The following is a 12,565-nucleotide window of genomic DNA, read 5'->3' on the forward strand; positions in this document are numbered from 1 at the left end:
AGTCAGCCCCGATAAGTGATATTCATTTTCGGGAGAGCTTTAGGTGTTGATTGGCCACACCGGAGAGCGTGGAAGGTTAAGATCTCGTCATCTCCGAGAATTCAGAGTTCGCACTATCTGAGCTCTACTAAGCAATATGAAGAGCCGATCAGAGATTGGAATCTATGTTGCATGGAGTATGGAGTACATCATAGATTGCCGTTCAATTACTTCTAGATCGGAACGTACAACGTAGTATTGAGTAAGGAATGGTAGATAAACTCATTCTTACTCTTCAAGCTATAGTGCTCTCGCTATTCAGACATACCCGTGCTGCCCTTACTTGCACCCGCATTCTTGTTGATCAAGGGCTCGCGATGACCTTCAATGTCGCGCATCCCTTCCATCCCCCTTGGTAGGGTCACTGACTACAATATACATTAATTGCCTAAGGGCAGTTCTATTGAAACCTTCCTGTAGGATAACCTTTGCGCTTTCTACACCTGACAACATTGAAAGCAATTGCACCTGCCGAGGTACATTGCCACCGTCGCTCTAAAGCTAGGGCTACTCCTAACAGCAGTGATAACGAGCTAGTTAGGATCAACATTCATGCCATTGACCCGCCAGACCAATTGTGAAGGACATGTTTCGTCAACACCTTCAAGTTTATTCACCACAGATCTTAGTCCAGTCCCATTCGGGCTATCAGATGCGATATTTACTCCGTACCTAAGATCTCAGATTTGCCACCAGGCGGCTCTTTACTTTGTACTAAGTACGGAGTATGCCATACGAAACTGCTAGTCGCTGGAGTCGGCTATACTAGTGGTCCAGTCAAAAGTGGACACCGGGCTCAGGATTCACTACTGCACCCCACGGTGTGCTATTCTAGACCATCTCGCGAAACACCGGAAATCTCGAGCTTCACTGGGTCATCCTGGTATATCCGATCAATCCGAGATGCATCAACCCCCGGTCCTTTCAGTATTTACAATTGGCTGCCCTTTCTGTATATGCATCTATCAAAGGCCTTGTTACACACACTCACCCCGTGATAGACGATACGGTGTGCAACTCCACGACGTGTTCGGACGATTCCATTGGCCCGTGATGCTACGTCATATCTACTGAACATCAATCTATTGGTGCTCCGTGCACATCTACAAACCTGATGTTCTAATGCTCAATTTACGTTCAAACTCGGCCGGTTTTGAGACTTTGGCAGGTACCTCGCGTTAACATTTGTTTTGATATGTGTTGATATGTTGATCATAACACCGGAACACCTATTCACGAATCAGAAAGCACCTTGGCTCTTTTCAGGCGCTTACAGTTGCGAAACTCGCTGACATGCTGACCGTGTCAGCCCGGTCGCCCCGATCTAAGCACTTCTATGCGCCACGGCTGCAGAGATGCAGCTCAGGTGGGGTCGGGGAGGACTCCGATGATGTGACCGGTCAATCGCATCACAACGCCGCGCACGCTGGGGCCAGTCATATCCGCCCTCCAGCCGAGTGCTTCATTGCTGCGGGGTTCATCACATTTCAACTCGTGTTCTGTCAGATATAGCCTGCAGTGTTAGGGTTGTCTAGACCTTTTCCCCTCCTTGTCTCAAGTTTCTCCCCCTCCCATCGTCCAATGTGATGTCACGATGTTGATTGTTGATGGCGCGTGAAGCTTCATGTAAACAAAGCAAACCAGCTTCCACGAAACTAATACGTTGTCCCGTGATCACACATGACATCGAAGGGAAAATTCCAGATCAAGATTTCCGACCCTCCCCAACTAGGATTTGATTTGTATTTTGGTATTATACATCCTCCAGTACTGGAAATACCCTTACCCTTCATTTCCTTTGGTCTTTCTATATTTGTCAATTACTAGTATCCTCCCGGCTCGGAGACCCCGATCAGCGCCGCTATTGGCAACCCCCGGTCGTTTTGCGCCAGCGCCTCATCGGCTTCGTGCCTGTCAGCTCCCCTCCCCCAATCGTGCTATCACTTCTTAGTGACGCCCCTACTCCTTTTTCGGAAGCTGGTGACTCCCCATATCACACAGCTCCGATTATGGACCATGTCTCTGTCAGATGCCCCCGCCCAGCGTGATAGCTCGCGGGTCATACTTGGACGCCACTGGACTAGTATATTCCACCACCGTATTCTACCAATCTAGACGTTCTTTGTAGCACAGAATAGAGTCTCTTGGTCAATATAGTATATTCCTTTTTTTAACCCCGTATCGAGATCACCGTGAGCTAAACTTGTAGCCACCCCCGTCTTTACTTAAACACCGTGTGCATTCCCCAACCCCAGTGCTCAGACAAATTCCACTCCGAACCTCTGTACAACTTCCCAAGTCACACAAAGCCATATAATACGGTGAAAGTTGCATAATCAGGCAACCTACGAAGCCCCTGAAATCACAAAATCTGACACCCGACTCTACATCTATCACAACGGTTGCCAGGACTCCCAGGCCCACCAAGACGCCGGACTCCATACATTATCACTCCGAGACCCGTCCGCCTACATCAAAACCACCTGCGCAATTCCCACGAAATCCATTCCCACATGTTACCAGCACGACGACTACCCAAAACTAAAAACTACTTAAACCATGCAGATCCACGGCAGATGATAACCCATCCGTTCCAACACATCAATTCGACACAGAGGTAATTTTCTTCCATCTCCATAATATGTGATTCCATCAGTCAAATGGCCTCGCCCTAGCCAAATTGATAGTTCGATGCATGATTTCTGCTTTCTCTATCGACCGACCAAGAAAGTCGCTTTGTCTGGTATACTCGTATACAGATCAGCCCCGGGCGGGTCGGTGCATCCGCCAAAAAAAACAACACAAGCGGAGCCCGGATCCTGAAGCTCGGATCCCGCGCAATTATCGGATTTCTTCGGTGTTAAGCGATTATATAAATGGAAGCTGGTTTCCCGGTTGCCTTTGACAACAGGATATTCCTGCGTCTGGACTGGTGGTTTGAGGTTGATGGTCCGCGGCTTAACCTTGGGTGATCTCGTTTTTAGGATTCGTCATTACCCCTGAATCAGTCCGGACTTCTTTTCGACCCCGGTTTCTCTGACAGCTTCGAATACACTACATTCTTTCGTCTATTGAAACGCCGATTGCATGATGCCATACCCGATCTGTTGCGTGGTTTTTGAGGTATCTTTGCTACAGCTTCCAGGGGGCTCTGTTTGAGGTACGGAGTACTCCGTATATTCCGTACTCGGAGACAGTCTGTCTTGTGGCTTTGGGGGCTGGATTTTTTTTTATTGGCTTGGATCCTAGGTTTGGTGGGTAGAATTTGACTTGGTAGTTTTGAACCATCCTCTAGAATTCTGTGAGTAGAGGAGGATTAGTTTTGCTGGATATCTTGAAGTCTTGCTGTGAACGATATGCCTAGCTACTAGGCATGCTACAATATATATACATATATATATGCCTAGAAAGGTTCAATATAAGTTTGCACCATATCTTTGATTTCCTACCATGATCAATACACTATAGGTTCCAAATATCCTCTTGAACACTTTAGAAATATCTATCTTGAAAGGTTTACCCGTTCAACCCCGGTCTCATGGAGCATCAAAATTCTTATCGGCTTATCGGTCTAGACTAGTCCCAAATAGGCTAAAGCATGAATTTTTCTGAGCAACTTCAACGGCCGCAAGGAGTGTTGAACGTGCTTTTGGTTTGCAGATCTTCATTGTCAAGGCCTGAGAGCGGAGAATTCGATCGTTAATTGCACCTCACACCTATCCGCAACCCCCAACCCCCCCAGACTCAGCAATGGGCCCCCCCTTCGCCGGTTCAAAGAAGCGCCGCCGCGAACCTCACAATGTCGACGTGAAGCTGGTGGAACTCTACGAGGATCTCGCTAGCGAAAAAGATGAGATCCGACTCAAGGCTGCCCAGGCCTTAGTGTCGCAATTCACTCCAGACCAGAACCCTGCAGATGAACAGATCAAGAAGGTGCTATCGAGACTCTTCCGCGGTCTCTGCAGTAGCCGCAAAGCTGCTCGAATCGGATTCTCAATTGCCTTGACCGAGATTCTGAGCCAGGTCTTCTCATCTCCGAGAGAGACATCACGCTTCAGCTTCTCGGATGCACTGAACCTCTGGGAGTCTCAGTCGAGTTCCTCTGGCAGCGAGTCGGGACAGGTTGGTGGCCAAACATGATTTGAAACGTCGCATGCGCTAATGAGGATATCTCTTCGTTTTATATAGGAACAACGCGACCACCTTTTCGGTCGTCTTTTCGGCGCCGAAGCGATCATCAAATCCTCCGTTCTGTTCCAGCCCACCGTGCCCTTCGAGCAATGGACCCAGGTCGTCGATCTTGTCTTCGAGCTCGCACAGAAAAAACCATGGATCCGCGAAGAGTGTGGGTGGATTATCTACCAGTGTGTCTATGACCTGGCTGCACGCAAGATGGAACCCAAGTACCTCCAGTCTGCGCTGGAACAGCTGTGCGTGCGCGACCTCGCCCGGTCGCCTGAGGGTGTTGCTATCTGGCTGGCGGCGAAGGATATGTTCCCCGAAGCCACCTTCCCGAGCAAAATCTGGAAGCATGACGATCCCCTGGATACGAAGGAGCGCAACAGCTTGTCGAAGATCATGAAGGAATCGGGTGCTGCGGCCAGCGACGGTGAGACTAAGGTGAGCACTGCAAAGTCCTCTGGCGTCTGGAACAACAAGCTCCACTTCGCCTGGGATGCGGTTATCTCTCGGACCAGTCTTGAGGTGAAGGACAAGTCGAATAAGTCCCGTATGACCTTTGTTGATTTTTGGACTGAGGTTGTTGACAGTGAGTACCTATCCAGCGCTGGAATGATACATGAGACACATAAGAACTGACAAAAAAAACTCACTACAGACGGTTTGTTTGCTGCTGCGTCCTCGGATGAGCGCAAATACTGGGGCTTCCTTCTTTTCAACAGAATTCTCAACGACGGCGGGTCGAAGCAGGCCCCTCAGACTTTTACCAAAAATCTTATGCGATGCTTGACGAACCAGCTCGCTGTGGAGGACCGGTACTTGCACCGAATGGCCGTTAAGACGGCGAAGGCAATCCAGGCCCGTGTATCCAAGGAGCCTGAATTCGCAGCTGCGGCCGTTCGTGGATTGATGGGAACTAGCGGCACGTTGAACTTCGACCAGGCTACAAAAACCAAGACTGTTGAGAAGATTGTTGCCGAAGCCAACCACGAAGCATTGGAAGAGATTGTCCCATTCTTCGAACAACTCATTCAAAATCCCGGCACGACCGACGAGAAAACTGCCGCATCCAACCGTCAATTTGTTGCTGGTCTCCTTTTGACTATTGTGCGCTCCAAGGCTTCTGCCACCGAAGATGATACCGAAGACCTCCAAGCAAGCCTTGAGAAGATTCTGTTCATTTTCGTGCGCTTCGCGTACTTCATGGATGCCGGCAAGAGCTCCACTGCCCCCGAGCCTGCTCTCTCATCGGCGACACAAGAACTCTTGCGCAATCGAATCAACTCCTGCTTGAACAGCCTTATTTCTAACCAAAAGTTCGCCGCTACACTCCCGTATGCTGTGGTGAAGCAGATTCGCGATGCAGCCAAATCTGGCGAATTCGGCAAGTTCATCATCGCTATCGATGAGAAGCTGTCGGAATCTGTGAAGGCTGCTTTCAAATCTCTGAAGAAGTTATCCAGCAGGGTATGGTTTTCCCCCTCATCGGTCTCGTAGCTGCTTGTACTGACTACCATATAGGAGAAGAAAGACAAGGGCATGGCCGCTTTCAAGCTGCTTTACTCTATGACTATCATGCAGGTGTACAACGGAGACGCAGACGCGGTATCCATGCTCGATGAGCTGGAGTTCTGTTACACCAAGTTCCTGGGCGACAAGGAAACTAAAACGGAAGACGCCGGCGATGCCTCGGATGCGTTGGTTGAGATCCTTCTCAGTTTCGCATCCAAGCAATCGCAGCTGTTCCGTCGTATGAGTGAGCAGGTGTTTAGCGCATTTGCTGACCAGATCACCGAAAACGGATTGGAATCTTTGACCTCGGTATGTAACTTTGAGTTTTGTCAGACATGCATTTTCTAACTAGACCCAGATTCTGGAGGCCAAGGAGAGTCTCGCTGGACAGCAAGAGATGTTCGAAGCGCAAGATGATGAAGGCGAGGAAGAAGAAGACGACGATGCCGAGATGATGGATATCGACGAGGATGAGCTCGACAGCGATGTCGAGGTCGTCGAAGCCGGTGGCTCCGGCTCCACCTCAGATGACGACGAGGAGGAAGAGGAGGAAGAAGAAGACAACGAAGAAGATGCAAAGGAAGTCGCCGCCTTCGAAGCCAAACTCGCCGCAGCTCTCGGCGCACATGGCGCAGACGAAGGCGAGTCCGACTCCGACATGAACGATGATGAGATGGACGAGCTAGACGACAAACTAGTGCAAGTATTCCGCGCGCGTCGCCAAGAAACCTCCCATCGCAAAGACAAGAAAGATGCACGCGACAACATGGTGAACTTCAAGAACCGCGTCCTGGACCTGCTAGAGATTTTCGTGAAGAAGAGCCACACCCGCCCGCTCGCGCTAGATATCCTCCTGCCATTGCTCCGACTATCTCGCCGGACCAGCGTGAAGCAGATCGCCACCAAGGCCAATGGAGTGCTGCGCGAGTACACCAAGGTGTGCAAGGGTAATTCGCTCCCGAATATCGAGGACGATGCACAGGTAGAGGCGCTCTGGGAGCTGCTCCGATCTGTTCACAAGGAGGCTAGCCACAGTGGACCGATGGGCCATGCGACTGCTTGCAGCCAGGCTAGTTTGCTTGTTACTAAGGTGCTTGTTGCGCATGATAAGGATGCTATTGCGGGTGTTGTGGATGTCTACGCTGCTACTCGCAAGGACCAGCTCATGAGCACTAAGTGTCATGTGCAACCCTCGTTCTTTTCGGAATGGAACAACTGGTGTGTTTCTGCGAGCAAGCAGTTGAAGTGAGGTTATGTTTCTTCCAATTGCATAGAGCTCGCGAGTATGATCTGTCGCTAGTTTTCAATGTCAATGTCATTATCATGTTCATAACGGTTCCTCACTGTGAAATCACTACTACGTTCTATTTAGTATTCCCATTCCCGACTTTTTTATATCACGATATATCGTCACATATATATATATATATATCAACTAAACATCGACTTCGAAAGTAGTATCTAGCCTTATAAAAGGAGATCCACCATAAAGCTTGGAATATGTATCCATGAATATTCCAAAATATATACCAAGAAGAGTGAACAATTAGAGAATATTTCATGTTTGCCATTCCAATTTTGAGCCCACTCCCATTCTGTGTATATACAGCCCCCTCAAATCACAACGAATCACATAAACCTCTCTAGAAGCCAGTCATATATCGATGCTCAGTCGTCTCCTCCAAAACCTCCAACTCCATTCCAACCTCAATAGTCCCCTCATTACGCGGCGCACTCAACATCCCAAAACAAGGCTTATATTTAATCCCCTCATCAACCCTACGGTACGAAACAAGCGTGTCCCACGGCTGTTTCTTATGTTTGAGCGCCGTATCCGGATCAACATTAGGCACCTGGCAGCGCGCACAGCGAGCCACAATATCCAGATCAAGCGAAGGCCGAATAACAGCCTCGCCATCACCACACTTCTGACCGTTAATGCGAACCAACTTCCACGAATCCTCACTCCACGGTGCTCCGCCGCGAACAACGATATTCGGACGGAACCGCTCGACAGTAATCGGGTCAACGCCCGCCTTTCCCAGACGAGCATTGAGTTCTGCCAGCGAAGCCTCCGACGCAATCAGCACCGGGTGCACATCCGGAAAACCGGTCGTCTGGACGCGGCCCAGATGGCTGGGCGCGCCGTTACCCTTTAGCACGCGCGGGGTCGGGCCCTTGTAGACGAGGGCGACGTCGCGGCGCAGGAAAGCGGAGAAGGGGGCGTTGATTTCATCGCTGTACCTGTACCCATCTGTATGCGTGTCCCAGATCTGGACGGGGCCCGGATTTGTATTTTCCGCTAGCCATTGCGGGGATGGATGGGAAGGGATACGGATTGTGTGGAATTGATGCTCTTGATCTTGGTCTTGGTCTTGCACTTGATGTTCGAATTTGTCCTGACTGGACTCATTGGTTCCTGGTTTTGGGATACTCACGATCAAATCGTCGCCGTCGGCACTTAGAGCGGTGCGGATGCGGGTCATATCCGGGATTTGGCGGATGGTTAGGAAGGTATTTGAGGATGCGTCGATGAGCATCCAGCGGCGGTCAAGGTCGAGACCGTGCTGTTTTAGGACTGTCGATTGGACTTCTAGGCCTCGGCATGATTTTATGGGATACATGCGCAACGAGATGATCTCGCTGCATTGTTTGGGGCGCTGACGCCATGATCGGAGAAGTTTGGTTGGGTATTGAATTGATTTGGGCCATCCTGCGAGACGGGGAATCAGGATGATTGGAATTAGGAGTATGAGGGCTAAGATTATTGCTGACGCCATGTTGTGCGCCTGAAGTATGTTTGCTGTTTGGGAAGATGTTAAGGTTATACCTGATGTAACAGGTTGGTTTTGCCAAGGAGTGCCGCCTTTCGTTGCGAGGGCCTATGTGGAAGTGCTCAGGTCAGGGAGACGTGGTGCTTCTAGTTCATCATTATAGTGGTCTGTTGATATGCTGTACATTCCTATTATTCTACATTTAGTAGCTGCTTTAGATCCAATAATAAAGGAACCCGAAAGTATGAATTAGACATATGGTATCTGGAAAATGCCACATGAAAACACCATGCATGTATAGATATGCAATAAATGAGAGAGAAAGGAACCGAAAATGCATATAAGTCCAGGAAAAGCAACTGCTGAAGCCGAGTACCCGATATGAAAAAAAAAACCAACATGTACCTAGGTAGACCACCGAAGGGGCAGATGTCAAAGACAAAGCCGACGGCGATATTGCAATCTGTTTATGCCGAATGCTTCTTACCAAGCCAACATGTGACCATTGCCTTAATTAGGGCGAGTGTGACAACCCGGCCTTGCTCAATATCCGCATCCTCAGACCCCCCAGGGACATGGAGGAACAGAACATTGCGGTCCTGCCCTTGTAAGTGGGCCAAAGACATGCTGGTATAGAAAATAAAGTCACACAGATAGTGACCTGCGTCCTTGGAGATCCGGAGATCCGATTTGGGAGCAAAAGAGCGCCACGTCTCCAGGAACTGGTCCTCGGGTTGGTAAGGCGAAGCAGAGGAGGGATCGTCTGTAGCACGACCTGGGGTCAGAATGGGCGGCAGACCTAATTCTTTCCATCGCTTCTCGCCATCCACATAGCCGGGGCGACCATTGACATCGGTGATATTATAGTTATCTCGGTGAGCTAAAGTTTCGACGGAGTAATATTGCCGCGGAGCAGCGATGCCGATATGAATAATGAGATCAGGTCTGCGACCATGAGAGGCAACAAACTTCTCCAGAATTAATGGAAGAGCCTCTCGAACAGTGGCATATGCCACTGGGATTGGAGTGGGATGCACATGGAGTGAGACTCGTGAATCCGAGTCATCTGGGAAAAGAAAAGACGATGGAAGAGAGGAGGCGATTAGATAAGAGGCATTCACAAGGTTTGTCTTGAAGGGCTGGTTACACTGTTAGTTTGGGTCAGGTACTAATGTAGATCACTTACCCCAAAGCCGGTTATTAGAACAGATATCTCTTTAAGCGAGGGGTCGACAGTGGGGAGTATATATGGAGCAGTACCGTAGTCCCCCATTTTGACGGGTTTGAAGTTGAGATTTGAAGCGGGGAATTTATCGGGGAAATGGGAAACGAAGGGTCTTGGCGGAAATAGGCGTCGCCTATTTCTGTTGAGTTATGTAACCAGTTAGACGTTATGCAGGGTGCATATCTTGCTAGCTTAGCTTGTTATATATTACTTTGTTACATGTTCCCTACACTCTTTGGTTACGGAGAATCTTTTTATTGTACCACGGAGTACAGAGTTCCCCATTCTACCGTTCAACAGTCTTGTATAGACCTCTATTATCACTGGCTTATAGCTTGCAAGACATATGCAAGTGGATCCCAGACGGAATAGAAACTAATTCAAGAATTGCCTGTTTGGGTAAAGCTCGCTTAATCTGGGCCTCGTTCTCGCATTTCGCCCACTTTTGGACCAGTGAGGTTAGCTATATACATAATAACTAATCTAAGAACATTATTTATTAGAGCGTTGTCGATCCAGTGAAAGGGGTTGGTTAGCTTAGACCTTATTGGACCTGTGGCTTTTCAATGCTTGGCTTTCGTTTGATCTAGCTCAACTTGATATGTAGCATTTGATATTTTCCGTGGACCCCCCCCCCCCCTGGTTTGAATATCTAGTGCGAGGTCCGTGAGGGGGGAAAAATGGAGTCTCCCTGACTCGCAACCCAAGACTTTATAAATGAGAAAAGTCCCTCGGAGAATATCAGTTCTGTAGAAAACTGGGGTGTCGTTTCTACTGTCCCCCCCCACTTTTTTAAGTCTTGACCTTGACTATGGCAATAATCACCGAACTGATCAACAGTTCCTATGTCGTACAGGGTATGTGCATCGCCCTAGTGGCGGTGCTCATAACAAGTGTCTGGGCAGATATAGCAGATGAGATTCCCTATAGACACATTCCGTTGGTGGGAAAGACCGGGTGGGACCTTACCAACAAAAAGGCCCGGCTACTCTTCACTCGGTCATGTCGTCAATTAATTGCTGAAGGCTTTGCAAAGGTTAGTCCGGATAATAGACTGTAGCATTCTCCTCAAAGATGCTAACAGGCTTTCGCAGGGAGTCAATGTCTTTCAGATCATCGGAGCCACAAGCCCGGTTGTTATATTGCACCCCAAGTTCGTCGATGAAATCAAGAACAATCCAAATCTGAGTTTTAAAGACTCTGTCAAAAAAGCAAGCTATGAACCCGGAATAAGCTGTGACTATGGCTAACTTGCCCATAGACCTTTTTTAGCGATCGCATTTCTGGGTTTGAACCATTTCATAATGGCACGGCTTCAAAAGTGACCGTTGAGGTCGCGCGGACTAGTTTGACCCAGGCGCTCGGTATGTCTTTATATACCTCACCCGACGGACATAATTGACTCATCTTTCCCAATTAAACAGGGTCCATCTCACTTCGGCTCTCAAAGGAGTCTGGTGCGACATTAAAGAAAGGCTTGCCCGCCACCGATGGTATGCTGAAGCACCCCATTCGCACTGAACCCTCTCACTGATGTTGTCTCTTTTGACAGAATGGAAGCCCTTCCACCTCGCCTACAATATCCCGCACATGGTAGCCCGCATCTCCTCCTTGATATTTGTTGGAGAGACCATCTCCAACGATGATGAGTGGATTAATGTTTCCGTGAATTATGCCATAGATTCGTTTATGGCTATGCGTGAACTACGAGGATGGCCATCCGCCATCCGCCCGATCGTACACTGGTTCTTGCCCTCTACCCAAAAGCTACGCCATCACTTGAAAATAGCTCGCTCCATCATTGGCCGCGAGCTCGACAGGCGGGCGTTGATTCGCGCGGGCAAGCTCCCTGCAGAGGATCCACCCCGTGGACCTGACGCTATGGACTGGTATCGCGAGACCGCTGAAGCCCGGAATAACTTTACCTTTGACCAGTCTATTGCCCAGGTTGGATTGGCGCTGGCGGCCATTCATACCACGTCAAACTTGCTAACTAACGTCATATATGACCTCGCGGCGTACCCAGAGTACATCCAGCCATTGCGTGATGAGATTCGTGCGGTTGCTGCCGAGGATGGAACTCTAAAGAAGACTAGTTTGCTTAAGCTGAAGTTGATGGACAGTGTGATGAAAGAATCACAGCGTACTCACCCACTCTCATTCAGTAAGTTATCCACGGTCTGGCGATGTTTATCCGTTCAAAACTTGTTTCGCTTGGAAGAATGACTCGCTGACACTCCACAGGCTCTATGAGCCGCCTCGCCCTTGAGAAAACTGTGCTCTCCGATGGAACTGTGATCCCTAAGGGCGCCAACATCTTTGTTTCTACAAAAACACTGGAGGATGACAGTATCTACCCTAATGCTGCCACCTATGATGGTTACCGGTTTTACAACAAACGCCAGCAGCCCGGCAACGAACACAAGTATCAGTTTGTCACGACATCACCCGAGCACTTCGTGTTCGGCCATGGCCTCCACGCCTGCCCTGGCCGATTCTTCGCTGCCAATGAAATCAAGATTCTGCTCCTTCATTTGCTCCTGAAGTACGATTGGAAACTGGAGAGCGGCGGTCGACCTCCGAACATTGAAAATGGGTTCGAGTCTATCACCGACCCAAGGGTTCAGCTTCTGTTCCGGTCGCGGGAGTCTGAGGTTGACCTAGCTTTCCTAGGAGAGTAGTGGATGACTCTAGGGACATTCCCCCACTTTTGGTTCTATATATATTGGAATTGTTAGGGTTGGTGTTTTAATTATGATTTGATCATGGAAATGATGTTATTTATAAGCTGTGAGCCAAGCTGGATTCCGAGTACCCCATTTGAATATTATCGAGT

The 12,565-nt window shown here is 49.0% G+C and overlaps 5 protein-coding genes across 5 annotated transcripts; 3 read left to right on the top strand and 2 right to left on the bottom strand.

Annotated features, from left to right (window-relative positions):
* Window positions 1–1,332: 1,332 nt before the first annotated feature.
* Window positions 1,333–1,551, top strand: N7447_005293 (uncharacterized protein; the record flags this gene model as incomplete). Its single annotated transcript, XM_057229555.1, has 1 exon — window positions 1,333–1,551. The coding sequence occupies one exon, from the start codon at window positions 1,333–1,335 to the stop codon at window positions 1,549–1,551; it is 219 nt and encodes a 72-aa protein (XP_057084645.1).
* Window positions 1,552–3,789: 2,238 nt separating this feature from the next.
* On the top strand, window positions 3,790–6,979 carry N7447_005294 (DNA-directed DNA polymerase POL5; the record flags this gene model as incomplete). Its single annotated transcript, XM_057229556.1, has 5 exons — window positions 3,790–4,161; window positions 4,228–4,807; window positions 4,877–5,685; window positions 5,740–6,039; window positions 6,089–6,979. 5 exons carry the CDS (start codon window positions 3,790–3,792, stop codon window positions 6,977–6,979), a joined length of 2,952 nt encoding a protein of 983 aa, XP_057084646.1.
* A 394-nt stretch (window positions 6,980–7,373) lies between these two features.
* Window positions 7,374–8,510, bottom strand: N7447_005295 (MOSC domain-containing protein; the record flags this gene model as incomplete). The annotated part of the gene is made up of 1 exon (XM_057229557.1): window positions 7,374–8,510. One exon carries the CDS (start codon window positions 8,508–8,510, stop codon window positions 7,374–7,376), a length of 1,137 nt encoding a protein of 378 aa, XP_057084647.1.
* A 461-nt stretch (window positions 8,511–8,971) lies between these two features.
* N7447_005296 (putative pyroglutamyl peptidase type I) lies at window positions 8,972–9,777 on the bottom strand (the record flags this gene model as incomplete). The annotated part of the gene is made up of 2 exons (XM_057229558.1): window positions 8,972–9,643; window positions 9,691–9,777. The coding sequence occupies 2 exons, from the start codon at window positions 9,775–9,777 to the stop codon at window positions 8,972–8,974; spliced, it is 759 nt and encodes a 252-aa protein (XP_057084648.1).
* Window positions 9,778–10,540: 763 nt separating this feature from the next.
* On the top strand, window positions 10,541–12,410 carry N7447_005297 (cytochrome P450; the record flags this gene model as incomplete). The annotated part of the gene is made up of 6 exons (XM_057229559.1): window positions 10,541–10,765; window positions 10,824–10,931; window positions 10,991–11,093; window positions 11,154–11,222; window positions 11,282–11,893; window positions 11,974–12,410. The coding sequence occupies 6 exons, from the start codon at window positions 10,541–10,543 to the stop codon at window positions 12,408–12,410; spliced, it is 1,554 nt and encodes a 517-aa protein (XP_057084649.1).
* Between the last annotated feature and the right edge of the window lie 155 nt (window positions 12,411–12,565).

This window comes from Penicillium robsamsonii (genome assembly GCF_028829455.1).
Source record: "Penicillium robsamsonii strain IBT 29466 chromosome Unknown utg000003l_segment0_segment0, whole genome shotgun sequence".
Lineage (NCBI taxonomy): Eukaryota > Fungi > Ascomycota > Eurotiomycetes > Eurotiales > Aspergillaceae > Penicillium > Penicillium robsamsonii.